Consider the following 25,409-nt stretch of genomic DNA (forward strand, 5'->3'; position numbering starts at 1 on the left):
ATCCTCACCTTGAAGAGCTCAGTGAGCATGAGGCTGCTGGGAACCTTCACCGAGTTGATCTCCAGAGCTGGACTGCTGTCGCTGACAGTGGCGTCGCTGGAGCTGGGCGTCACAAACAGCATGACAGGCTGGGTGGTGCCCAGCAGCTGGTTGTCCACCTGGTGGCGACGGCACGTAGACACAGAGTGTTGATAAGCATTGTGAAAGGGAGAAGATGGACATGAGTAGGACTGGAGAGTTGAGATGTTGGCTCAGGCGGGGATCCGGCTTGAAAGAATCTCACCTGGATGCTCTGAATCCTTAGATCCAGCACCTCGTTGAGAGCCGTGTGGATGAAGGTGAAGTGGATCCCAGACAGACTGGTGAACACCAGCTCTTCAGGAACCTTGTTGACCAGAGAGACACCGAGACCTTCCTCCAAGTGCACCAAAATCTATTGACCACACAGACAGAGAAGACCGGGACATGGAGATGGATTAAAGTCAGTGGCGATGAGTCGCGGCTGGTGGCGCTGTGCCATGTGCTCACCCATACCAATAGCACGTACTTAATAAGGCCATTACACAGTATGGAATTACATTCATTTCTTTAGGTGTTATTTTGAACAACATTCCTCAGCATGGAGACCGAGTTTCACTGCAGTATCACAGATCTAACGTAAGCCTCTGTTCCACTAAAATTAGCGGGATGACACCATGTTTTTGGACGCGGGACGTCGCGGAAGCAATCGGCATTGAGTTCCGTGTCCACGCACCAAACCCAGCTGGGTGTCCCCCCCCGCCGGCAAGCTGCACCCCCTCCGCTTTCACCGCCGCGTGTCTGCTGACTTCATCGCGCCAAGATCGCATGATGAAGTTCTACAGAATTCAAGAGTCCGGCGGTGGCCAGTGTTCTTAGTTGTTGGTCACTTTTGGCTGTAGTGGAACGATGACGTCGTTGCCGCCAGACTTGAAGCGGCGCGCACCTCCGCGGCCGCTTCTCGTCGTGCAGCGATTGTTTCGGCGTCTGGTCCATTTTGTGCCCGAGCAGCGGGCGAAACAGCCAGAGGACAATGAACAATTATCCAGCGCTGATGGAACGTGATCGAAAACTTTTGCATCAGTGCTTGATATACGCTGCGACTGGCGCGATATTATGATTTAGCGCACGTTACGCTCAACGTCACCCTGTGCGGCAGGTAAAAAAGGTGGTGTTGTCCCGGGTTTACAGATTCCACCGCATGCCGATTAGTGCGGAGCCGATTTTGACCCGGGTCGTTTGCTGGGTCGTTTGACCCGTTTTGTCGTGCGACAGTGCGGCTTGGTGAGCAGATTCCACCGCCACCAAATGCCGATTTTTTTTTTTTAAAAAAACATGTTTTTTGGGCAGTGGAATTGGGGCTTTAGTCGTTTTATCAATACGTCTACAACAAGTATCGGCGCAGTGGCATCAGCACAGATACGTTGAATACGAGTCGGGTACTCAATCCCTGTATCAGTACTGATGCTGCAACTGGTATCAGTGCATCTGTAGGGGAGACTGCTAGGAGGATCTTCCATAGGATGACTGTTGTTTTTACTGAGGGTGTAAATGTCAATCTGAAACAATCTCACACACACACGCACGCACACGCACACGCGCACGCACAGAGTATAGCAGGGCTGATTGTTCCTCAGTACCTCCAGCTCTTGCTCAGGTTCTCTCTTCTTCTCGTCTTCTTTGCTCCCATGTTGCTCTGTGCTGGAGAAACTCTGGACCGCCCGGCGGTGATTGAAGTCAGCGATCTGCAAGGGAAACAACATCCACGTGTGAGAAAGCAGTGTGTATTATTACCATGTCCTGTCTGCAACTGCATCAACTGCATAAAAAATTATATCATCAGTATTGTAGTTTGATGATGTCATAAATCTTTTTTTTGCACCTGCAACACACGTGTGGGTCCATCAGGCAAGACCTGGACAGACAGCACTCCAGAACCTGGCCTCATCTTCTGGCTGCTGAACTGCTGCTCGGGGTAAAGGTCCAACAGAACCGAGTCTGGTCCCAGCAGCACCTCGGCCCCGTCCCGTAAACCTGCAGTACCGCCCTTCACCTGACCAACACAGGTCGTACAGTCGTCATCTGAACCAATGACTGTTGCTTAAGAGACGAGTTTAAACATACAAAAACAAAGGATCTCAATTCTCATTGAAAAATGCTAAATAATAATAATAATAATAATAATAATAATAATAACAATGACGTTAATTTCCAGTGGCCCTACCTGTACGACCAGCCTGGACAGACCGCAGGTCAGCTTCCCGGAGCTGAAGTACCATGTCTGGGTGGTACTGCGGCGGGAATCTGGTCTCCTCAGCATCAGCGGCTCAAAACTGTCATGGTCAAAAGAGGCGAAAGAGAGATGACGCCTCGTACATTCAACATTCAAAGGGTTTTATTTGTCCCGTTGTGCAGTTGACCCCGGTGACCACGAGTTCAGGAAGAAGTGGGGCACTGACAATGGCTGGATAATGCAATATATCATAAAAGATGGTTCTGGAGGAATCTCTCTGCCTGGTCCTTGCCAGTTGGGACCGACCTGTTGTCGCTGACAGCCGCCAGCCCAGCGATGTCCAGCACCAGCGAGGAGTCGATGGGCCGCGGCTGCGCTGGTTTGCTCTGCGGGGGGGACGAGCCCTCGTGACACAGCATCCCGGAGCCGCTCATCCTCCACAGCTGAGAGCGCTTCCCTGGTTCCTGCACCAGCAGCAGCGGACAAGTTAGAGACAACACTGCTGGATCTAACTACTGCTACTCTAACGCACTGGAAACACACTGCATTTACTTTAGACACTTCTTCTCATGACTGTGGATGCACTGATGCCATTTTTGGAGCAAATGTCACTACACTAATTTAACAAAACTGTCTCATGCACACCTATACAACTGGTACCAGTGTGGAGGTGTTGGCATGAGTACGAGTAGAGGACTCAACCCCGGTGTTGGTATGGATCCCTGATACTGGTGTTGGTATCAGTGCATCCCCACCAATAGAAAACTTTCCCTGGTATCTCTGCAGCCTGCAGCCTCTATTGTTCCAGTGTGAAAGTGACACTGTAGCGGAACTGGAGCGACTCACTCCTTCACATGAATGCAATCACACTGCATTTGGCTTGCCTGCAGGAGCAAAGGTACACTCACAGTCTGAGCCAAAATGGTCGAAGCAGACAGTTTGCATTTATTTCCATTCTTCCTTCCACCTCATTAAATCACAGTAAGAAAAAATAAAATGAAATAAAAACAGGATTCGTCGATTGGCTGTCACAGTCTGTGTGTTTGTGTTTGAATCAGCATCCGTACCTTCTTCTTGAGGAGGACTCTCTGGGTCTTTGGATCCACATCCAGAACCAGTTCCCCACAACGCACTAAACCTTTGCCACTGGGTCTCCTCTCAGTATCCCTGCATGGATGCATCCACGCTGTTACCATGTGTAACGTTCATTTTGCTCCGCGGTGGATTCACTCTGACTGGACCATAATTACCTTGAGAAGGTGTGTGTGGCGGCGATGTAGATGAAGTTCTCGTAGTACAGCTTGTTGTATTCTCTGAAGAAGTTCATGTCGGCGGTGACCTCGGACGACCCGGCTCCCTTCACGATCAGAGTGAGGTAGGGGGGCAGCGTGGGCTCGTCGCAGGCGTAGTCCAGCGCCGAACCGGCTCGGACCTCCGTGTGGAGCCGCAGGTCGGCCACTCCGTGCTGGCAGAACTGGATCGGCACCTGGCGGGTCGCGGAAAGAAGAGAGACCTTTAACATTAGTGTGAAGTTTCTAAAGTCTGGCGACTGCAGCTGTTAGCTTAGCGCTGCTGCCTCACAGCAAGGAGGTTGTGGGTTCGGTTCCCAGGCTCTCCTGGCGCCTCTCTGTGTGGTAGCTTGCATGTTTGGGTTCTCTCTGATACCAGTGCTGGGTCTCGGTACCGATTGCCAATACCAGGGTGAAGTACTCTTCTCATAGTCTAAAACACGTGCTGATACCAGCTGTAAATGTGCTATTATGACAATGAATTTGAGTTTGTCCTGCAGTCAAACTGGTGACACCTCTGGAAAACCCTGCTGAGGAATGTCGCTCAGATAACAGAACTTCAAAATCAAAGTAATTCTGTAGTGTGTACTGGCCGTATGAAGTACTTGCTATCAGTATCCATCTCTATCAATTTTATTGATCGACTTTTAGTGATTTTTATTTATCAATCGATTCTTTGTGTTCCTACCCCCCACTGTTGAATATTAGACCCCACTGTGGCCCCACCAGTCACAGTGCCCCCACCCCCCACTGGTCTGAACCCTTGGGGCAGCTCAGTTTGATCCTTCAGTGCTGTACCTCGGAGATGTTGTCCACTCTGAAGGGTGGCGGCAGCTGGTCAGTGTCAGTGAAAGTGATCTGATAGGTTGCTCCCTGCAGGGTGACCTCTGTCCGCAGGAAGAAACAGCTCCCCATAGTGTCCCTGTTGAAGACAACATTCACTTAGAAGCGGTTTCATTCTTACCTCATCACAGTGTTGTGTACATAATATGTGATGGTGGACTGGCTATGGGGGGACACAAGCAGCACATTGTTCATAAAGTTTTTCCTGCAATTCTGTCTCATCAAATATTTTAATAATATGAATTTACACATTTCTGTGCTACACTTAGGGGAACAATAAAGTTCATTCTATTCTATTTTATTCTATTCTACAAGAATGAACTTAATTTGGAGATTCAAAATAAGAATTATTTTAAAAAAATGCCCAATTGAACAGTACACGTTACTGTACTATTCTATTTTATTCTATAGAATAATATTCAGAATAAGTAGAGTAACAGTAGAGTTCACTGTGGCTCAGTTGGTAGAGCGGGATATAAATTGACAATCCAAAGGTTGGCGGTTCAAATCCAACTGTCCACATGTGTGAAGTGTCCTTGGGCAAGACACTGAACCCTATGGGGCTGGTGGCAGCCACCCATTGGTGTGTGAGTGAATGGGTGAGTGAGAGGCCATTGTAAAGCGCTGTGGGGTAGCGAGAAGCTGCTGGAAAGCACATTAGGTAAACGTCACCTTAGGTACAGTAGATTTGAGTGCTGTTTTTACAATCCTGAACCAGAAGGGGGCATTGTGCCAGGCGAGAGGAAAGTCAAATGTCCCAAAACATCAACGACTGTGAGAGAGACAGAAGAAGAAGAAGAAGAAGGGGAGGAACCCACCTCATGTTGATGTGGAAGGACTTGGGTTTGTTGACTTTGAAGCCTCCGGACCAGGTGCAGTTCACATTGTCCATGATGCGCACGCACAGCAGCTGGTCGTAGTCGCTGCGGGGCCAGTGGAAGACCACGCTGGAGCCCGGCAGGGTGGAGATGTAGCCCTCTGGGTTGGCGGTGGCCTGGGACACATGATCAGTGCTGGGTCAGTCGTCAGGTCAAAGACACTCATCCCAGCCAAGGACTCACGCTACAATCACACGGCATCCTAACGTGTCTAGTTTAAAGTTAAGGTAGGTTTAAAGTGTATTAACACAGAAGTTGTCAAGCGGAGTTTCTCAACGGGTGGGTCGGGAGCCGTTTGGATTTGGGCCGTGGTTTCGCGGCTTCTTTAACGGGATTTAAAAGTATGAATATTTATAGAGAAATCACCATTTGAAATCCAATGATCTAAGACTTTAAAAAAATATATATTCTTTTTACCTTTCCTCTTGCAAATTCTCTCTGGGCAAAAGCCAGTCTGTGTGTGGAGCGGTTGTCCAGGAGGTAGCGTGGGGCAAAGGTCACGATGTGAGTGTCCCTGTAGCGTCCTTTCCCTTTCTGCACATTGATGCCTGGAAAAACAGGAGCGCACTGGTTAAACTGAAACAAGGTGGAATAATAGACATGATGTTCCATAATGATGCTCCACTGCCCAAAACAATTCACTCTTATTCATACTTGAACTACTGACCTATGTTGTAGATGAGGCCCGGCCTGTTGCCATGTTGGATGACCTTGACGGCTCTGACTCCGCTGCCTCCGTCCAGTGAGAAGCCCTGGCACCAGCCCGGGACGCCATCAGGGTGGATCCCTTTGCCGACCCTCATGGTGCACCTGCCATCAACACACATGGGGGGGGGGGGGTCAGGGATTTGGAGATGGATGATGGAAGTGGACTCCCTCTAAACAGGACTGAACGTCATGACAATTTCTCCCACTTCAAGGATGAGACGTCTAAAAATGTCTCAAGAGTTCTGCTGCTGAGAGCTTCATATACAGATACATGTGAGTAAGTGCACAATAATTGCGAAATAAAAGTTATACATATAGAAAGGGTCTTGCAGAGGAGACTCTTTGGTGCATATTGCGCATACATGTATTATTAATATAGTAGTATTAGTAGCAGCAGGTCTGGAGGACCAGGCTATCTGTGATGTCGACGGCCACATTCACTCTGTCCAGACACTGTGAGGAGTCCTGGAGAAGCTGAGCGAGCCTGTGCAGACGTGAACACTGAGAATTGATTCACTCATGGATTGGTTTGTGAGCCTCACATGGCCGGCTGCTCCTTGTCAGTGTAGCAGAACAGCAGCGGGCAGAGACTGCGAGCCAACTCGTGCTCCTCAAACTGGCCGGCTGCGTCTCCTTTTGCATTGTCCTGACGGAAGATCAGTGGCAACCCTGAAAAAACACCACCACAAAATCAGATTTTTGCACATCTGTATTTATGGTATGTGTATATTTATGCATGAAATAAAAAGGTTAAGTACCAGTTTTGTTGACCAGCCAGTAGGGGGCAGATATAAGGACCTTGAGTGCTCCCTGCGCCCGCAGGATGATGCGGATGGTGAGGCAGAGCAGGTGCTTGTTGAGGTCGTACAGCCTCATGCGGACCACGTAGTTCTGGGTTCCTGGAGGGATGAGCAGCTCCTTGCACACGGGGAAGTTCTCCAGCAGAATGCCTGACGAGGGAAGAGAAGGAGCATTAGTCCAAGAATGAGAGCACAAAGGGAGAGTTTAGGAACACTGCTTCTCAACTGGTGGAGTCACAGGAGGCTTTTCTTTTTTTTTTTTCTTCATCACGAGGTCGCAAAGACACAAATTTATTCCACAAAAAAATAAAAACACTCGCCTACTTCCTATCGTGCCAAATAAATTATTACAAATAAATAAATTAGCAAATAAATTATTGAAATTTTTGAATTACAATTGTGTCCAGCAAAATAAATGGCCAATATTTTCTTTACAAACATATACACTTCAATATACCTTTAAATACATTTTGAATATATATTTGATATATTTATATTTTACAATCCATTTGAAGAGAAAAAAGAAAAAACTGCCCACGAAGCTGCAAGCCAATCAAAACACCTCCGCGACCCACTTCTGGGTGGCGAGCCACCAGTTGAGAAACCCTGTTTTAGCACTCTATCTAAGAGCGCGTGGGCGGCGCTGACCGAGCTCCATGTTCTGCGAGGTGTCGGCGCCGTGCAGCATGGCCTCCTTGCCGGGCTTCAAGGTGCCCATGATGGAGGTGCCCTTGATGTAGTAGTTGAGGTCGCAGGGCAGCAGGTTGGCCAGCATGACGGTGGGCAGCAGGTAGATGGTGTGGCCCGGCAGCCGGTAGATCTCCTTGCCAGAGTCACTCAGCCTCTTGGCGGGCTGCTGCTCCGGGTAGTTCTCCTTCTTGATGACCACGCAGAATCTGCAGGAGACGACGGCACGAGGAACACGTTTGTATGATGGTGATGGTCACTGTTTGGAAGTTACTCACTTTTTCTCTCCTCCTCACAACTGATGCCAACCTCCTTGTGTTGGGGTGATTTTACTCTTAACATGAGTTTGATTTATTTGTTTGTGTGTGTTTAAGTAATAATTCTATTCTGATAGGTTTTAACCTTCTGATGCAACGTGTCTTTGAGGACTTTGAAAAGGGCTCTATTAATAAAATGTATTATTATTAGTTTGGTCATGATATTAATAGAATAAAATGCATTTATTAATCCCACATTGGATAAATTGGTATAATTACAGACACAACACAGTGCAGAGAAGGAAAATTATATTCATTGAAAAGAAATAAAAAATAAATTAAATTGAATAGAATTGCATAAAAAAGACAATGTGATAATATAATATATATAAATAACACAATATACCTGAAGTTGCTCTTGATGTCGTCAAAGTCTGCGGAGTGACACTCCCTCTTGCTGCTGTGCACCTCCCCCGGCTGCTCCACGCTGGTCCAGTGGATGGGCGCCTTGCAGAAGAAGAGGCCCAGGTCTTTGGGCCGCGACTGCAGACGCCACGACGTCAGGTGTAACGGCACAGCCAGAGCCTGGCCAGGGAGGATGGCAGGCAGCACCACCGGCTCTGCTCACACAAGGACACCACAAGGTTAGCGAGTCAACCACCACGATGATGATGATGATGATGATGATGATGATGACGATGACGATGACGATGACGATGGTGATGGTGATGGTGATGGTGATGGTGCAGAATGAAGTTGTGAATATTTCAGCTGGGATCTTGTGCACTTGGGACTTTGGTCGCCAATCAATCAGCTGTGTTTCCTTCCTGTCTCCAGTGCTTTCAGAGTCATTTCAATAAAGAGCTAAACACCCTGGTGGTTCTGGATGGTTCTGGATGGTTCTAGGAGCTAGACACCCTGGTGGTTCTGGATGGTTCTGCATGGTTCTGGACGGTTCTAGGAGCTAAACACCCTGGTGGTTCTGGATGGTTCTGCATGGTTCTGGGTGGTTCTAGGAGCTGCACACCCTGGCGGGGCTTCAAGGACAATTGATCTGGTTGCAACTTTGCTTTGCTTCATTTTCCACTGACATTGCAGCAACATGTTTCCTACTGCTAGTCATCCATCTGCTGCTGCTCCGCTACCCTCCTCTGTCACAATTCCGAACCCACTGTGGCTCACCAGTGAAAACCTACCCCCCCGCACCCCTCTTAGTCTAGACTCATCTGCACTTGATGCATGTGAAGACATGAAGGCATCAAACAGACGTGACTGTGCTTGGAATGGTGGAGTACATTGGGACCGGTTGGACAGACGTCCGGTCTTACTGTCGGGGGCCGAGGGGCTGTCCAGTCGGATCTCCATCGGGACACTCAGCCGGTTCTTGACGGTGAGAGCCGAGCGGACGGTGATGACCTTCCTGGCACTTCCCTCCATGGTGACGGAGAAGACCACTCTGACCGGCGGTAGCGCTGAGAACTGATACACATGCTTTTCTCGTCAACTGCTGTGCCTTCATGAGATGCAATCAACATTTCTAGCAAGCTTTATTTTCAAGGTTCCAGTGACATTGCTAGCAGTTTGAATGAATGAGTACTGCAGTGATTCACAGCAGCACTGCACTGTACCTGGCCAAAGACGACTTAAAACCATGCACCTTCATTGACTGCTCAGCATTTTACATGCACTACCTGTCAGACTCACATAGACATGTGGGTGGATGATATTTGTTCTGCTGATTGGACTGCCAACCTGTGCAGGAGAGAACCAAAAGGAAAAATGTTCCAAATCAATCAATCGATATCAACCCATAGAAAACATGTTGTTGTTTGACGCAACTGTTTGGAGCGGCTCTTACGGTGGAGAGCGAGTTGTTCCGGTCGGCAGCTGCGTAGCGGAAGTAAACACCAACTTTGTCCACAGACACTGGCTTGACTTGTTCCCAGCCAGAGATTCGAACCAGCAGCTGGTGCAGCTTCAGCTCATGAGTGCGTCTACAGGAAGAAGGAGCAGACTGGTGGAGTGAGACACCATACTGGTGATTTAAACCTCCACTCAACCATCGCCGAAAGCTGACTTGCCGACAGAAATAACAGAAATCATTGCTTCTAGTTCATCAGTGCCACAAATTGAACAGAATAGAACAGAATAGAATGCATTTATTTAGCCAACATTTGCATAATTCCAGCAGCATATACAGGACAGACAGACAGGGACAGACAGACAGGCAGGCAGGCAGGCAGGCAGACAGACAGGCAGACAGACCGACGGACAGACAGCTCTACCTGTGCCTCAGTTTCTCCCGGGCCTCGAACTCGAAGGGGATCTCCTCCCCGGGTCCGACCTCCCTCCACTGGCTCACATTGTGACTGTCGTCACTTCCAGAACCGTCAACCGCTGAGATGGACTCTGAGCTGCTGCTATGCGACAGCGCCACCCTGTGGGGGTTTCAGGTGAATGAAGGAACTTCTTACTTTAAAAATGATTATACAATTTCATATTCATATAAAAAAAATAAATCACACACACACACACACACACACACACACACACACACACACACAGGACAATTATTGCTCTATTACCTTGTAGGTGTTGTGGTCAACGTGGCAAACCAGAGTGTGCAGCCTGTGTGGTTCCGCAGTGCGTAAGGGACGAATGGCTGTCTCCTCTTGGAGGGTTTGACATCTAGTGAAAACACATCACGTGCAGCAGTGGAGAGGGAAGCACCGGCTCAACAAACAGCTGATGTTAAGGTTATGAAAATAAATGACACGCTTAAGGCTCAAGTATGTCACATTTTTGTGTGTGTGTTTGTCCTGAGAGTTGCAGCAGAGAGTGGCAGCAGCCACCCAGTGGTGTGTGAATGGGTGAATGGGTGAATGGGTGAGTATATAAGTGCACTCCATTTACAAACTGAGCAGAAAAAGTGTTTTCTTCTTGGCGGATGATGTTGGTGTTGTGCACGTACCTGGTCCACAGCTGGATGGGCTGACTGAGGGGCTGGTCAGAGGTTGTGACGGCTGACGGATCTGCTCCTTCTTATTGCAGAAGTCGGCCATCCACGAGCTCTTGGTGGTGTTGTATTGTTCTGGAAGGAACACGTTTGTCATTTGATCTACACTGCTGGGAACTATTGGAATGACAATAACATTATGTATGTATGTCCCGTGCAGCTGTGATTTGAGTCAATTGTTACTCAAGCTTGGATGCTCATATTTTTCCCAGTTTCCCTGACCGAAACCATGAAATCAGTGTAATGTCATGTTGCCAAGGTCATTCTAAAGAGTGTCATAAACTACTATTTATAAGCAGGCTACCGTGACTTGGTGGAAGTGCAGCTCACCTAAAAGAACAGAGGTCAGATTGAAGTCCACTCTCTGCTTGGCTCGAACTTCAACCTTCAGCCGAGGCTGGTGGAGGCGGCTGGCGACCTGCTGTTGCCACAGCACAGAGCAGGGCCACGGCTCGATGAAGGGCTCCCAGCCTGGAAGAGTCATCGCACTCTCATGTTAACCAGACAACAACGGCCCAACTTCTTCCCCATTGAAGACAGACGGCTGTTTGGCGTCGTCATTAGAACTAAAGCTGTTCCTACCTGATAGCTCTCTATTGTAGAAGTCTCCACACAGAGTGAAACTGGTGTTGCCTTCCTGGTTGGATCCAATTCGCTGAAGCACATGAAGCCCTGAAATTGCAAAACATTTCTTGATTATAATCATGATAAAAGAGAATATTTCTGAAAAGCATTTTGCAATGACCATCGTAATCAGAAATGAATTTGTGTGTGTGTGTGTGTGTGTGTGTGTGTGTGATGGGCTGTCACTGCCAGCAAGGCCTTCTCTGCTGGCCTGAACATACTCAGAAAAGCACATTTAGTTTTAGGTGATTCGGTTTTGTTTGTTTTGTTTTTTTGAATATATGAAAAAAATCTCCAAAGTCTATTTTTTTAAAGTCATATTATTTTTAAGATCTCACCTACTCTTTGCAATCTGCTTTTCTAAGTGCAATCTATCTATTTTCCGGAGGGGGCGGGGGATAAAATTGTGTTGCAGTATGAAACCAGTGCGATGTTGAAACCTGTTGTTTGCAGGCCTTACTGGAAAAGGTGAGCTCAGCCAGAGGGATGTCACAGTCCAGGCAGTCGTCGATGAAACATATGCAGATGCTCTCGGCCTTCACCTCCACACCAGACAGAGAGGTGGCCAAGCTGCTGGAAGTCAAGCTGCCACTGGACTGGCCATGACCCACCATGTTCTCCACGTTCTCCAGCAGCCACGTGGCAGCCTGGTCCAGCTGGCCTAAACGACATGACACATTTTTAATGAAGATGCATTCTATCTTTTGCAGTATATTTAAAATAGATATACACGCATGTATCTTACCATGACAGTGTAATAAGGCTCTTTGGCAATCCACTTTTTCAAATCCGAGGTCTTGTAAATGGGTAAGCTGCGCCTCTTTAGAAGCAAAAACCCCACCAGAGATCCACAGTCATTTTCATGCACAGGTTTACATGCATGTGTTTCATATCAGTGGTGCACATTCAGTAATATAAGGCTTTGCAGATATTTAGGTTTGTTGCCGAAAGAGCCGGCTGAAGCACTTTGCTGGACTTCACATACCAGTGACGGCCTCTGTTTTCTCACTCAAGTCCTCCCTCCGTAAATCACTCATCTCTGTGCTGAGGGTGTGGCTGGTGTCAGACCTGGAGGCCGGTGGAGTGCTGGCAGTGGGGATGGACTTAGCGATGGCCAGGAAGAGCTGGATGTCATTGTACGAGAGACGAATGTCCAGAGCAGGAAAGTGGATCTGTCATACACACAATGGCACAATTAAAGGAGCACATGGTGCAATGGCGACATAGAAATCACTTAGAATGGATATTTATTTGATTCATGTGAAAATAGAAAGAATAAAGTGTCCTATCCAAGTTGAAACGGCCCAAATTAAATAATGTAATACAAGTACGAGTCAACCAGTTTTAGTGAGCCATTTGATTCATCTAAATATATATACATGTATTTTAACACCATCAATATCTTCCACTGTTGTTCTAATCTGGCTGGATTACACTTGCACTACTACAGTATGTAATCTAGCAGACGTGCGTGTGTGTTGGAGACGAGGTTCTGACCTCCAGTAGAGGTGGAACGTCCTCCACACTGAAGGCATCGAGGAGCCCTGAGGTGCTCTGGTATGTGGGGCTTCCACACAGCTCCACCTGAACATTGACTGGGTCAATGATGGACAGCGCCGTCTCGTGCTCACTTCCCAGTCGACATGAAAACACCTGAGGGACAAAAGACGTTTCTGTGTCTAAACATTCAATTCATTCAATGCATAGCGATGTCTCATGATGAGGGTGACAATGGGCAAAATACATTGCTGGGGTTTTACTACAAACAGAAGCGGTAAAGTATTAATATTCTATGAACTGGAATGAAAGTATCGGTTTCTTTAAAACAATGGAAGCATGTGGGTCATTCATCACCTCGACTCCAGCCAGGCTTCCAGAGAAAGGTCTGTCCTTCAAACGAGGTTTGTACGTCAGGACTGCAGTGCCTTTCAGAATGATGGCGTTGGTATCCTGACAAGAAGAGTCCTCGACGACCACAAACTCTGTGCCTAAAACCAAACAAAGAGTTTTTGTTTGCAAAATAAAAAAAAACAATTCTGTAAAATACAGCACCTGTTCACACAAAAAACATTTTTACAGTCTTTGGTATGACCCAGCCACAACCTCCCAGTCCCATGGTGGACACTCTGCCACCACACCACCAATATGAAACAAAGGGTTGTTATCTGACCTGTGACATTGACCTTGACATCCAGGCAGTGGTCCTGAGTTACAGCCACCGTTGACCTCTTCGTGACCACACCACTCTTCACCGTCTTGGGCATGATGGTCTCTGTGGAGCTCAATGCACCAGTGGCCGATTCTGGGTTGGTCTGACTTGGATGGTAGTAACAAGGCTTGTAATCGCTTGAGGTCTTCACTACAGGCACTCGAAGGAAGTTCTGGACCAGCTGGAGCCACTCAAGGATTAAAAAGACCCTCAGGTTGTTCAGAACCACCGTCAAGCACGAGGATTCACGGGTAGATCTGCAAAAAGATGGCATACATTAAATTTTGAGAATGTGCTTGTGTTAATAATGCATCCTCCAGGCTATTACACCTACCTATAATGCAGTTCCAGCTGCAATACTGCCTGGTTACTGCCTGTTTTAGAAGGTTGAAGAATGCAGTCATAGACGTTGGACCTCTTGCCTTCCGCTCCAGTGCCAGGTAGATCAACATCTCCGCTTCGAGTGTCGTGAGCCAGCAGGGAGTGAGACACCAAGCTGACAGACTTGGATCCGTTGGAAAAAGTCTCAAAGAGCAGCTGGGATTTCATGAAGTCAAATCTAGAAAACAAGTACAACAATGCCTTGGTGATTCATGAATGTAAAAAACACTGACCAACGCTTCACTCAAAGTAGCAATTCAATACAACAATGAAATACAATTGACAATTTCATACCCTGAAGTCCAGTGAAGGCAGTTGAAGATCAACTCTACTGCAGAGTTCCTTAAATGGGTTCATTCAGTTGCCAACCATTCAGCAATTGCATTTTCAATGTAATTATTATGCAGCGCACTGTCAACATTATGTTGCAACTGATGTAAAAAATAGAATGCTTTTTGACCTTGGAGTGCCAAATGCAATTTGTACAGGTCAAGCTGCCAACCAAAAACATTCCTTTTAATTGTGTGATAACATAGCACACTTTAGTTTTTTCTGACCCACCCACCTTCCCCTCAACCCTGAGTGCAGGACCAAGCAGGTGTTGAAACTGAACTGGATGGAGACCCACCTTGCTAATGAGCCAATAGGCTCTGTCGGTGTTCTCCTCTCCAAGAGCTCCAAACTGACATCCATGATGTCCACCAGGAAGGTGAAGTTGGTGTATACGTCACCACTTAACACCGTCTGAAAGGTGATATAAAAATCATTCTACATTTTTAACTTGACTTCTCAGGTATTTATTTATCCTTTCAAGCGGACAATGGGAAAACAAATGCCTTGTAACGGAAACAAAACTGGACATTTGCAACAAACGCATCTAATGTAAACTTTAGTTGATCATTGTACATGCGGAAGCGCATTTTCTCACATGGATGCTGGGGTCTTGAAGGTTGTAGGGTCGCAAAAAATCCTCTATAGGCTCTCCCAAGTTTTTCTCCAGCAGCCCTCGGATCAGCTTGTAGTGGTCCGAGTCCAAAGAGATGTGAACTGATGAGAGGATGCCATGGATGGACACATCAGGCACTGCATGACTCAGCTCCCTGACAACAGTAATATAAAGTTTAGATTAGAACATGAATCATTTCCAGATTCAGCAGTACAGCCATGAACAGGTTATTAGCAATGCCTCCATAACTTGATGATGTGCATACTTGTATCCAAAAGCAACTGAGACATCATTCACAACTTGTAATTATTGACTTGTGATGGACCACTGAGGTGGTTGGAAAGCTGGTGGTGGTAAGGCTCTGGGGTGGGATGAGATCCAGCCTGGATACCTCAGGTCTCTGGATGTGCAGGGACAGTCTCATTGTTGACCCGTCTCTGTAGCATCGCCTGGCAGTCGGGGACGGTGCCTCTGGATTGGCAGGTCGGGGTGATGGTGGTGGTTTTTAAGAAGCGGGACAGTGTGCTCCAACTATAGGAGGATCACACTCGGGGAGCAGAGGATATGACCGACATTACGGCCTCCATCCTGGTCACGGAACAATGGACCAGCTCCACACTCTCCATCGGGTTCTCGAGGGTTCATTGGCCCAAACAGTCCTCATGTGCTTTGTGGATGTGGACCAAGAATTCAACCGTGGCCCTCGAGGTATCTGGTGGGGGTTGCTCTGGGACGTGGGGTCCGGGGTCCTCTGTTAAGGACCGACCGGTGCCTGTATGATCGGAGTCGGAGTCTGTTTCACATTGCAGACACTAAGTATGACTTGCGCCCAGTGCATGTTGGACTGCGGCAGGGCTGCACTCTGTTACCGACTCTGTTCATTATTTTCATGGAGAGGAATGTTTTGTAGGTACAGCCAGGAGCAGGAAGGTGTCCGGTTTGGGAACCACATGATTGTGTCTCTGTTTTTTTTGCAGATGATGTCGTCATGTTGGCTTCATTGAGCCAGGACCTGTATATGGGAGGCAGCTGTTTTCCCACAGGACCAACACGCTCAGTCTGAGAGCAAAGATCATCGATGTGGAACTTTTCTACTTCTACAGAGGTTAAAAGTCATGCTGTTTAATTGAAACTAGTAATTAAACTAGGGGTTGTTAAATGAATTGTTCAGATCTTTACAGAACAATAAAGAATGGATCATCAAGTTGTTGGAGCTGTAATTTGAACCGTCGACTTTCTAATCATCAGACAATCACTTGCCCTTAGCAAAATATGCATGGGTACTAGCATTCCCAGCTGTTGTGTCAACAGAACAACAGCCATAATGGGTCTGCCAATTTTAGCACAAAAACATGAAAAAGTTATAAAGTCAACACAAAGACTGTTTGAAATATTACAACATTTAGATGTACGTAGGGATACCGTCAGAACCCAAAAAGAGAAAAAGCAACGACAACATGTAATCACTCAAATTATGAAGGAAACAGAGCCATACTTGTCCAGGTTACGTTCCACTTTGAGTTGGAGGCGGCAGCGATCCTTCAGCAGGTTGTCTCCAATGCGGCGAACAGAGTACGAAGGAAAAAAGAGGTCTGCAGATTCAGGTTTCTGACTGCCGTCGGTGGAGTAGCAGGGCAGGCGCTCTGCAGCAAAGATGTCCATTTCTTGCAGATCTAAGGCAATGCAGTCCAACAGGCAAACATGGTCATCTAGAACAGCAAAGCAGAAATGTTATTGGAACTTCAACTCTTTTTTTACTTTCAGTATCTGAATTATTGCAATTTGTTATTTGATTTGAGCCAATTTTCTGAACAAGTCTTTCTAATGTTGCCTTCCGGGAGAGATTCACTGGCCACAGTGACATGTAGAGCAGAGTCTAGATTCTTAGAGTCTTAATCAAGTCTTGATGCTTGGCTGTGGTGTATAGTTTAGGACTTCTGAATGAGGACAACCTAAACTCTGAGGGCCGTCCTCCACTGGGGTTTCCTCTTTCACGGTGCCTTGTGGCTGGCCGAGCGTGAACCCTGCAGAGAAGCAGGAGTTGGAGTTTCGAGACTTCTGCTGCTCACTCTGCGTTATGCTCTGGACTTGCTCCTTTTTGAAAAACAGAGAGGGAAAGAGACACACAATCACACATCACGACTTGATACGACTGGGATGGACACATGTCAACACCGCTGGTGAGATTGTGTGTCGCTCTACCTTGTCTCGCAATGAAAAAGAGTTTTGCACCCTCAGCCGACCAAGGTTGGCCACCAACACCTTTAAAGACTGGGAGCTCTCTGGAATGAGAATAACTGGGGCACCAGCCTCAATATCCAGCAGAATCCTCGACGCTCGCTGTGGGTGCTCTCTCACCTGCAGGAAAAGTCAGAAGAAAGACATGAAAGAGGATCAGGGTCAGGGATGATAGGGTAAAACACTGAACACTTTCCCTCAATTAGAAAATTCAGTTTGGCTAGTTTAGATATCCACAATATTTGGCAAGGCCAGAAATGGCCTGTAAACAGCAAATTTTAGAATCTACGCAAACTGACGCAACATTTATTCATCGTTTCAGCTGTAACAGAATGGAACCTAAGGTAGCTACTGTTTCCCTCCTTTAGCTTTGAGTAGCTTTTCTTGGTAAAACTCTTGGTTGTAACACTTTTTCCAACCCTGTCGTGTGATCTCAGAGAATTATTCTATTAAGATTATATTTATATTTTTCAATGCGTTATCATTGCTATCACACACTCACAAGCATTTTGCAACACATATGGCAAATTAAACCTCATTTTATGTTGAATTAATGGTGTAAAATGAGATTACTAAAATGTAAAATGTATATTACTACTGTAGACAAAGTCAGACAGTACTCACAGTCTGACCCTTTATTGCTGCCCTCTGTCTTCCGAGGACATCCTGCAGCTGGGTAAAATGTTGGATGAAAGCCACCACCTCAGCCTGAAAACGCTGGGTGTGAACATACTGTACAGAGGCCATCTGCAAGGAAACCTTGATGTCTGATTCCCGCTCCAGGAAAGGATCAGGCTGTCCAAATCTGAGTAAGTGACACGATGGAAATTACAAAAAGACCAAAATCTTTCACAAATGATATTATGCGCAGTGAATATCTGTTGAAATCATATCACAATGTTTACTTGTGGATATTGAAAATGAGGGCCTCTCCTCCTCGAGTGGTGAACCTCTCTCTGAAAAGATCACCATGTGGAGTAAGGTCACTGAGGGACAGACTCCCTAAACTGCCTTGTAAAGCCATGTCCCCATCTGCAGTATTAAAGAAAGATTATGTTCACACATTGATGAAGCAAACAGAGGTGATTTAATCCATGCAAGGCTTAAGAAGGTTTCACCCACCTAGAAGTTCCAGATGAACTGATAACTTGGACACATTTGCTCTGGCAATCTCGCTGAATTTCTTATTGAGTATCAGAGACAAAGAGTGAACCTGACAACAACAAAAAGAAGAATTTTACTCATATGACACAAACATAAAATCACAATATCAGCTACGAGAGAATGACAGAACACAATGGCACAGCAACTTCAACTTAAGGCAACAGGTGTGGTGATTTACCTTCAGGTCAACTTTAGCATTAACACCGTGTGTTGTCTCTTCTTCATTAACCTCTGGCTCGTGTAGAGGATTTGCTGCCGTTGACTTTGGCGAGCAAGATTGTGCATTCACTGCATGATTGCTGGCCGAGGAGCCAATGTCAAAGAAATCCAGAATCACCACCCAGGTTTGAAGTGTGATCAGGATATCCAGGCAGTTAAAATCAATGTCAACACTTCGCTCAATACCCCCGTAGCGCGTCTTATACTCTGGATGTCTCTGGTCCACCAAAAGCAAATTAATATGAACTAATGACGTATCGAAATCTGGGGACTGCTGCGGGGAGGCCGGCCGGTGGATAGGGGAGGGAGGTGGCGTGCAAGGGCAGTCTGGGTCTCTCTTGGATTTCTGAATACTGGCTGAGGGGGTGCCGGGGAGCCTCTGGTAAAGCTGGAAGACATTATGAGCCTCCTCCATGTGAGAAGGCAACGACCGAGGCATGTCTGGAAGCAGGATGTTAGACGCTGATGGACAGCTTTGGGAAAGGTACTCTTTCTGGCTGAAGGTGGAGGGTTTGGGGGTTCCCCGTGACACCATCAAATTCCTGTACTTAGACTTGGGGTTCTGCACTAGTAGGTCTTCCATTAACAGGGACTGCAGAGCCAACTGGACTGCTAAAGAGTGGGGGTGGTCTTTGGTAAATTGTACCTTCAAGTCTTGGAAGCACAGACAAACTAAGCCCTGTGAGCCCTGGGACAGATCAGCACTAATTTGCACCTGTGATTCTGCCACATGCAAAGTGAGCAGGAGCTGAGTGAATGACTGAGACTGACAAGCAGGTTTTTGAGACTGTAAAGGTAGAGGTAAGGAACTTGATGAGTTGAAAAGGCGCCCGTAGGCCTGGTCTCGTGCAAACAGCCCATCCTGAGGGTCAGAGAAGCGCTGAGATTTGACAGCTGAAGGTGCGGGCGGTGGTTGCCCTGGCATGACCTGTTGCTCCTCAATCATGGATAAATTGTCCATGGTCTCAAGGATTTGTTCGTAGACTGGTTTGCACAGGAATACCTATTACGAAAGTCAAGGATTAGAAAGTGTAGCATGCCTAGTACATTCTCACTACTTTTCATTTAAAAACAAATCAAAACATGACCCCTTCCCCCCAAATTCTCCTTATCCTGGCGGGTCCTAAATCATTCAAACTGGCTACTACAATTACTGATTATGCTTAAAGTTAAAATGATGGCATAAATACCTGCACAGGATTGACAAATCTGCCCTCAACCTTGAGTAGCTCTGTGCTGTTGCAGGAGTCTCCTGTGGTGTGGAAGGTGAACTGGGCATCTTCAGCCACATGAACTTTCTCCAAGGTAAACTTTACCGTAGTGTCTTTCAAAATATGGAACGCTAATGAAGAAAGACAATTCATTTTAAATGTAACCTGCCCGTCAAAATGTCCTGACTGCCATGTGCATTTAATCAATCTGTATTTTCAAAAAGACAGTTTCCTTACCTTTACCATGGCTGATGGACTCAAAGAAGTCATGACGTGTGAACTGTGGTTCATCATTGACCCTGCAACTGCGGGACGATGACATGCTGATAACAGCGTCCCCTTTAGGTGCCCTCTTCAAAACTAGCTCAGTCATGTTGAGGGAATACAGACGAATGTCTCTCACCAAGACCTGCAATTTTTCGTTTTCAGAGTCTAGCCCAGGAATTAAATTCTGTATGGTGATGCTTCCAAGATGGCCAACCAACAGCTCAGGGTGTCCTGGTTTTCGAGGAATTGACACAACTGGTGATTCAATGTGGATATTGAGGGTAAGCTTCACCAAGAATGTCTGAAGAGTGGATTCAGGCATTTCCATGGAAAGATCTTCCTCGTCCTCAAAAGGATAGTCCCAGCTCTGAGTCCTGGTTCTCCTTGAGGGAGTCTCAAACAGTGAAACCATTCCACTGTACTCCGCTGTCTTGGTGGCTAGGACTGTCGACACTTTGGTAGCTGCACGTTTGAGCATAGATCGAAAATTGTCTTCTACCTCGTTGGCAGACAGACTCAGCTCCTTCAAGAATTTGGCTGAATGGTTGTAATGAAACGAGGCCATTTGAAGTTGTAAGGAACATTCCCCTTCACTTTTCTCCATGAGGTGGAAATTCAAAGCTTCTGGAGGAGAATCCCCCGTATCTGTTAGGATTGTTAATCCACCAAGAACTTGAGAACTGTCTTCAACACTGCCAATGCTGACAACAAACAGGCTCCGACCACTTTCCTGTGTGAGGTCCACCAATTGTAAGCATCCAAGTGTACCAATGATGTCCAGCCGACTGCCCATGGACACATTAACCTTGGTACCAGTAATGCTAGCAGTAGCAATTTTCAACCCTTTCCTCTCTGTGCCCTGGGAAGTGCTACTGCACACAGTGCGTAGGAGAAGAAGGTTAAGGCGGTGGATCTCCACAGTGAGCTCTTTGTTCTGGTCATAAATCACTGTGTATGTCTCCTCGTCATTGGCCGGCTGCTTTACATTATTGGCTCCTGACATCCAAGAGGTGCCTTCTTCTTTGGGGAAAGATTTCTGTAGAAACCTCAGTAGCTCAACCATAGTCTCAGGGTTAACAATGATGTCCAGGCTATTGATCTGCATGCTCATCACCTGCAGAGAGCTATCAAGGTTCATGGAAGGGCAGTCTGAGCTCACAAACTGGTACTCCAGTTTAATCAGGGCCTCCTTGTCTTTCATAAAGGAACTGTCAGTGGTGGCCTCATCAGTGGGCATACCAGAGGACACTTCAGTGGGATGTTCCAGATGTTGGCAGGACCTGCCATTACTCGACACAGGCGTTGAAGGTTGGTTGTCATTTAGGTTGCCCATGTGTGAGTCAAAACTCGGATGCTTATGAGAAGCAACCAGGAGATCGAAGTCTGAGCCATAGGTTTGCATGGTATCTACTAACAGAAGACCATGGACCGTCAATGAAACATCTGCGTCATACGGCCGTTTGACAAAATGTGCTTTCGTGCCAAATACCTTTAGAACAGATATGTAGCGGCCTTCACTTTCCACACCAAGCTGCATGTAATTGATGTTAAATTCGGCGAGCAGTAGTCGTGATTCTACAAGTACGTCACGTGTGTGCTGCTCCAAAGTAATCACACTCTGGGTTAAGTTCTTAGCAGAACTTTGCAACTTCCAAGCGCTGTCCTTCTTCAGAATGGTCTTGTCAGGCAAGTGAGTTCCCTGGCTTTTGGTCCCACCTGATGGACTGTTCAGCATAGCTAAACAGCGTCTGAGAGCAGTCATCTTCTCAAAGTTGATATGGATCTTGAGATCTGGTAGAATTCCAGACAGCACAGCTCCAGGGAGCTTGGGGTCTGAAGTGTAGCGCAGTCTCTGCTCCAGTTGCAACAAGACATTGAACTTCTCAACGACGTGCGTGGGCCCTACCTCACTCTCTTGAATGTGTTTCCAGTTGTCCTTGTAACGACCGACCATTATCTGCATATCTTTGAAGGACAGGGAATATTTTTCATAAAACTTATCCCGGCAGGTCCATGTACTCTCAGGTATTGTGATGTTGGAATGATCTGGGGTTTTGGCCGATTCGTTCAGAGGTACGATTGACTCAGGTGGTGGAGACTCTGACGGGGTTGCAAGTGGGGTCTGATACTCATCGTCGCTCATGTCTCCGTTTTCAGGTTGGGTGGCTTTTGAGTTGGCTTTTCTGTCATCTTAAAAAAGAAACAGTAAAGTATAAGTTAGAAGTGTCACACACCAAATGATACATTGATTTCATTTTGCATTAGTAACAATGTTACTTGCGTTACCTTCAGAATTTGTAAGAAGAATTCTGCCTAAATCAACGACAACTAGCAATGGGTCTCCTGACTGGAAGTCATCTGGGAAAATGACTTGGGGTGCACAAATGTCCAACTTCATTGTCCACCGCTTGCCGTTTTCCTTCAAAAACAGACACAGTACCATCAATTGAAAAAACTACCAGCAATGGCATGGCAATTACTGTTGATTTGACTCTTACAATGAATTCTCCAACCAACAGCTGGTCAATGGTCTGTCGTATCTCTGCCTTGGTCTGCATCTTCAGCTTGTTGTACTGCCTCCTGGCCGCCTCCGCCACTCTGAGCTCCAGCTCTGATTGGCAGCCAAAACCTGGACAATCATCGAGAATATTCCCATAACTATAGACGAATCCGATGAGCGCTATGTCTGTGTATCGATCGCAATTGCGTGGCGCCACCACATGATGGGCCTTCTAGGCATCAATGACCACCAGCGCAAGCAGCACCAAAGCTAATCGGGTGGCTGATATTAGACCAGCCATGGGCAAACTACAGTTCTGGGGCCGTAAGCAGCCCGTTAAGCTTTTAAATCCAGCCGGTCGAACTTGAAGAAATTCTATTAATAGCCCGTAAGTTATAAAATAGTTGTATTTCCTCCATGTTTTCAGTGTTTTCAAAGTCATTTCAAGAAATAGCAAAATACCGTGGGCCTTCAAAGACACTGATTTGGTTGCAACTTTGCTTTGCTTTATTTTTAAGTCTCTAAAGCAACATGATTTCTACATTGTCCTACATTTCCTCCTATGAGATGGGTCACCAAAACACTCCATCCATCGGCTGCTGCTCCGGCCCCTCTGGCACATTTAACAATCCATTGTGGCCCCACCAGTCAACCCATGGTGGCCCACCCCTGGGCTAGACAATAGCCTCCAGGTGGCCCGTCAGTGAGCTTCGCCATTTTCTCATGGAAATAGGCTGAAGTAGAGCGACAAGGACGGAATTCCCAGAATATGGACAGTTTTCGCTGAATTTTACTTGCATGTACAAAACGTTTCACTGTTTGCTTCTTCAGGGTCACGATCATCGGAACTTACGAGTGTTCTCAAAAGACCTAAAAAGCTTGGTTTACTTTTGTTCTTTAAACATTATAATGCATGACTTCTGGTAAAAAGCCAAATGGATTTTATTTGTTAGTTAGAGCTCAGGTACACTGGGTAGAAAGGAACCATTTCAATAATAAAATATGAATATATCTTTATTTATCTGAATATCTTTCTGTGACAGTGTATTTTACCATCTGCATGTAAATTAAATCTCAAGCAGGAAATGAAACAAGACTGAATGTTTTGGGACTGACCTGAGGTATGAACTTTGCCCTTGTAGAAGAACTCACTGACTTTCTTCATGGCCAGCGGGTTGCAGATGATGTTTAAGGGACTGGTGCTCACTTCCAGTCTTCGGTCGTACTTACACCTTGCAGGATTGCGCTCATAAAACATTTGAAACACTGGCATTGAAGAGGAATCTGTAGTACAAATAAAGGCAACAAGACAAAGAGTCAACTGCATGAGCAATGATGCAGAAGAAGATATGTTGCCTCCCATATACATCTCAAGTCTTGATATACAATAGTACTGCATTAAATATTTTGGATATAGCAAAAGCAATCGTTTTTATGCTTAGTTATTAAAATAAGTGTATCTTCTCATTTATATGTTGAACATTTTGAAAACAGATCCTTTATATGCAGGTAGTTTACATACATTTTCTCAGGAAACAGGTCAGGAAACGGATATTCACACTATTGGTCAATTATTGCAACAAAAAATGTAAATGGTACCAGAGGTGTTGCTGGACTGGGAAGAAGGTTCCTGACTGGCAACAACAACTTTGTCCTGCAACATGAGAAATGGCATTAAGGAATCGATGGCGGTGAAAAACACGACTGAAAGTGAAATCAATAACATGTAACTGTGAATCCGTTTTTGAGCTCATCTTTCTGATACTAAATGTGCCTCCAACATGCCGCTATTCATCGCTGCTCACCGGTTTAGGAGACACCAGGACTGGGAAAATGGTTCCTTGTGTCGTCAAGTCTCTCAGGAACAAAGTGCTCAGTTTCACAGACAGCAGAGAAGACTCGGTGCGAGGCAGAGACTCCACAATCACCTTCACTCCTTTGAATAAACCGTTTCAAATAATAATGAGGTCGAGGCAGTGAGACACCTAGCGGGCCACATAATTATAGTATTTTGTGACAAATAAGTCTCTTATTGTAACAGGCCCATTTGGAATTAAACAGACAGAATATTCAAAAAGTGAGACTGGAATAAAAAAAAAAAAAAAAAAAAAAAAAAATATATATATATATATATATATATAAATTGCATTTCTGAGCCCAAACCAAAAATATCTTCTGATAAAATGTTTGTTTAATTTAAATATATTTCCCCATGTATCATATGTCAGTTCCTTCACCTGGACATATTTCAGCAATTTTTAAAAGCATAACATAGAGAACACCGTCATTGCTCACACACAGTACACCTTCAGCTGCAGTCAGACAGTTGTAGTGCAGTCTGCAATTCAAGCATTTGCAGGCGACTGATCTGACTGATCTAAAGACCCAATGTGCTTCTAATGATGAGAATTGCCTCTATCGAGCTGCAGCATACTGGTATCAGCAGCAGTGAAATATAAATTGCAGCAATTTAAAAGGTGCCAAAGTAAGTCGGCAGCAAAAGCTCGGCTGCATTGACGACGGCCACAGCTGCACAACAGGGGTTCTCACTGAGCATGAAATGCATGCATTTAGTGTGAACTCAACCTTAACCTGCAATGACAAGGAAGGGAAGCTTCATACGATCCACACCAACGTGCATCTACTGCAACACTGCTGCAGCTTACTGACCTGCAAACTCCAGCTGGATGACTCCACTCTCCTGCAGTTTGTCGCCGGCCTTTTCCTGGAGGAAAAGCGTCACAGTTCCCTTCTGCAGTAAGAACTCCAGTCGAGCAAACAGGTGATCCTGCTTGGTGAACGTGTTCAGGGACTGAGTGTCTTCCAGTGGACTGAAAAAATCATCTGTGTCTGCGGGTGGAGCGAGAAATTACAAGGTTAGGGATCAAAATGGCTCAGATGCAGGTCATGGAAATGTATGC

General features: G+C 46.2%; 1 protein-coding gene across 1 annotated transcript in view; it reads right to left on the reverse strand.

Moving 5' to 3' along the window:
• vps13d (vacuolar protein sorting 13 homolog D) overlaps positions 1–25,409 on the reverse strand; it is a 38,470-nt gene that overhangs the window by 6,096 nt on the left and 6,965 nt on the right. Inside the window, exons 14-61 of the mRNA XM_076045973.1 lie at positions 25,159–25,338; positions 24,294–24,424; positions 24,088–24,142; positions 23,605–23,772; positions 22,487–22,617; positions 22,275–22,407; positions 19,959–22,178; positions 19,701–19,852; positions 18,470–19,513; positions 18,250–18,340; positions 18,033–18,159; positions 17,752–17,932; positions 17,092–17,247; positions 16,842–16,983; positions 16,385–16,598; positions 14,872–15,043; positions 14,572–14,687; positions 13,897–14,121; positions 13,524–13,819; positions 13,208–13,341; positions 12,851–13,006; positions 12,339–12,525; positions 12,099–12,173; positions 11,814–12,014; positions 11,312–11,401; positions 11,060–11,200; positions 10,685–10,804; positions 10,299–10,401; positions 9,999–10,151; positions 9,572–9,707; positions 9,418–9,465; positions 9,042–9,192; positions 8,120–8,333; positions 7,418–7,665; positions 6,728–6,919; positions 6,512–6,638; positions 5,929–6,071; positions 5,679–5,809; positions 5,202–5,377; positions 4,339–4,462; positions 3,502–3,737; positions 3,319–3,418; positions 2,558–2,715; positions 2,243–2,351; positions 1,901–2,071; positions 1,659–1,763; positions 284–433; positions 9–158 (exon numbers count right to left, since the gene is read on the reverse strand). Coding sequence (XP_075902088.1) covers positions 9–158; positions 284–433; positions 1,659–1,763; positions 1,901–2,071; positions 2,243–2,351; positions 2,558–2,715; positions 3,319–3,418; positions 3,502–3,737; positions 4,339–4,462; positions 5,202–5,377; positions 5,679–5,809; positions 5,929–6,071; positions 6,512–6,638; positions 6,728–6,919; positions 7,418–7,665; positions 8,120–8,333; positions 9,042–9,192; positions 9,418–9,465; positions 9,572–9,707; positions 9,999–10,151; positions 10,299–10,401; positions 10,685–10,804; positions 11,060–11,200; positions 11,312–11,401; positions 11,814–12,014; positions 12,099–12,173; positions 12,339–12,525; positions 12,851–13,006; positions 13,208–13,341; positions 13,524–13,819; positions 13,897–14,121; positions 14,572–14,687; positions 14,872–15,043; positions 16,385–16,598; positions 16,842–16,983; positions 17,092–17,247; positions 17,752–17,932; positions 18,033–18,159; positions 18,250–18,340; positions 18,470–19,513; positions 19,701–19,852; positions 19,959–22,178; positions 22,275–22,407; positions 22,487–22,617; positions 23,605–23,772; positions 24,088–24,142; positions 24,294–24,424; positions 25,159–25,338 — 10,163 coding nt within the window. The remainder of the gene's footprint in view (positions 1–8; positions 159–283; positions 434–1,658; positions 1,764–1,900; positions 2,072–2,242; positions 2,352–2,557; positions 2,716–3,318; positions 3,419–3,501; positions 3,738–4,338; positions 4,463–5,201; positions 5,378–5,678; positions 5,810–5,928; positions 6,072–6,511; positions 6,639–6,727; positions 6,920–7,417; positions 7,666–8,119; positions 8,334–9,041; positions 9,193–9,417; positions 9,466–9,571; positions 9,708–9,998; positions 10,152–10,298; positions 10,402–10,684; positions 10,805–11,059; positions 11,201–11,311; positions 11,402–11,813; positions 12,015–12,098; positions 12,174–12,338; positions 12,526–12,850; positions 13,007–13,207; positions 13,342–13,523; positions 13,820–13,896; positions 14,122–14,571; positions 14,688–14,871; positions 15,044–16,384; positions 16,599–16,841; positions 16,984–17,091; positions 17,248–17,751; positions 17,933–18,032; positions 18,160–18,249; positions 18,341–18,469; positions 19,514–19,700; positions 19,853–19,958; positions 22,179–22,274; positions 22,408–22,486; positions 22,618–23,604; positions 23,773–24,087; positions 24,143–24,293; positions 24,425–25,158; positions 25,339–25,409) is intronic.

The sequence above is a fragment of the Nelusetta ayraudi genome, unplaced genomic scaffold (assembly GCF_046127955.1).
Source record: "Nelusetta ayraudi isolate G7.1 ecotype Tasmania unplaced genomic scaffold, CSIRO-AGI_Nayr_v1 ptg000088l, whole genome shotgun sequence".
Lineage (NCBI taxonomy): Eukaryota > Metazoa > Chordata > Actinopteri > Tetraodontiformes > Monacanthidae > Nelusetta > Nelusetta ayraudi.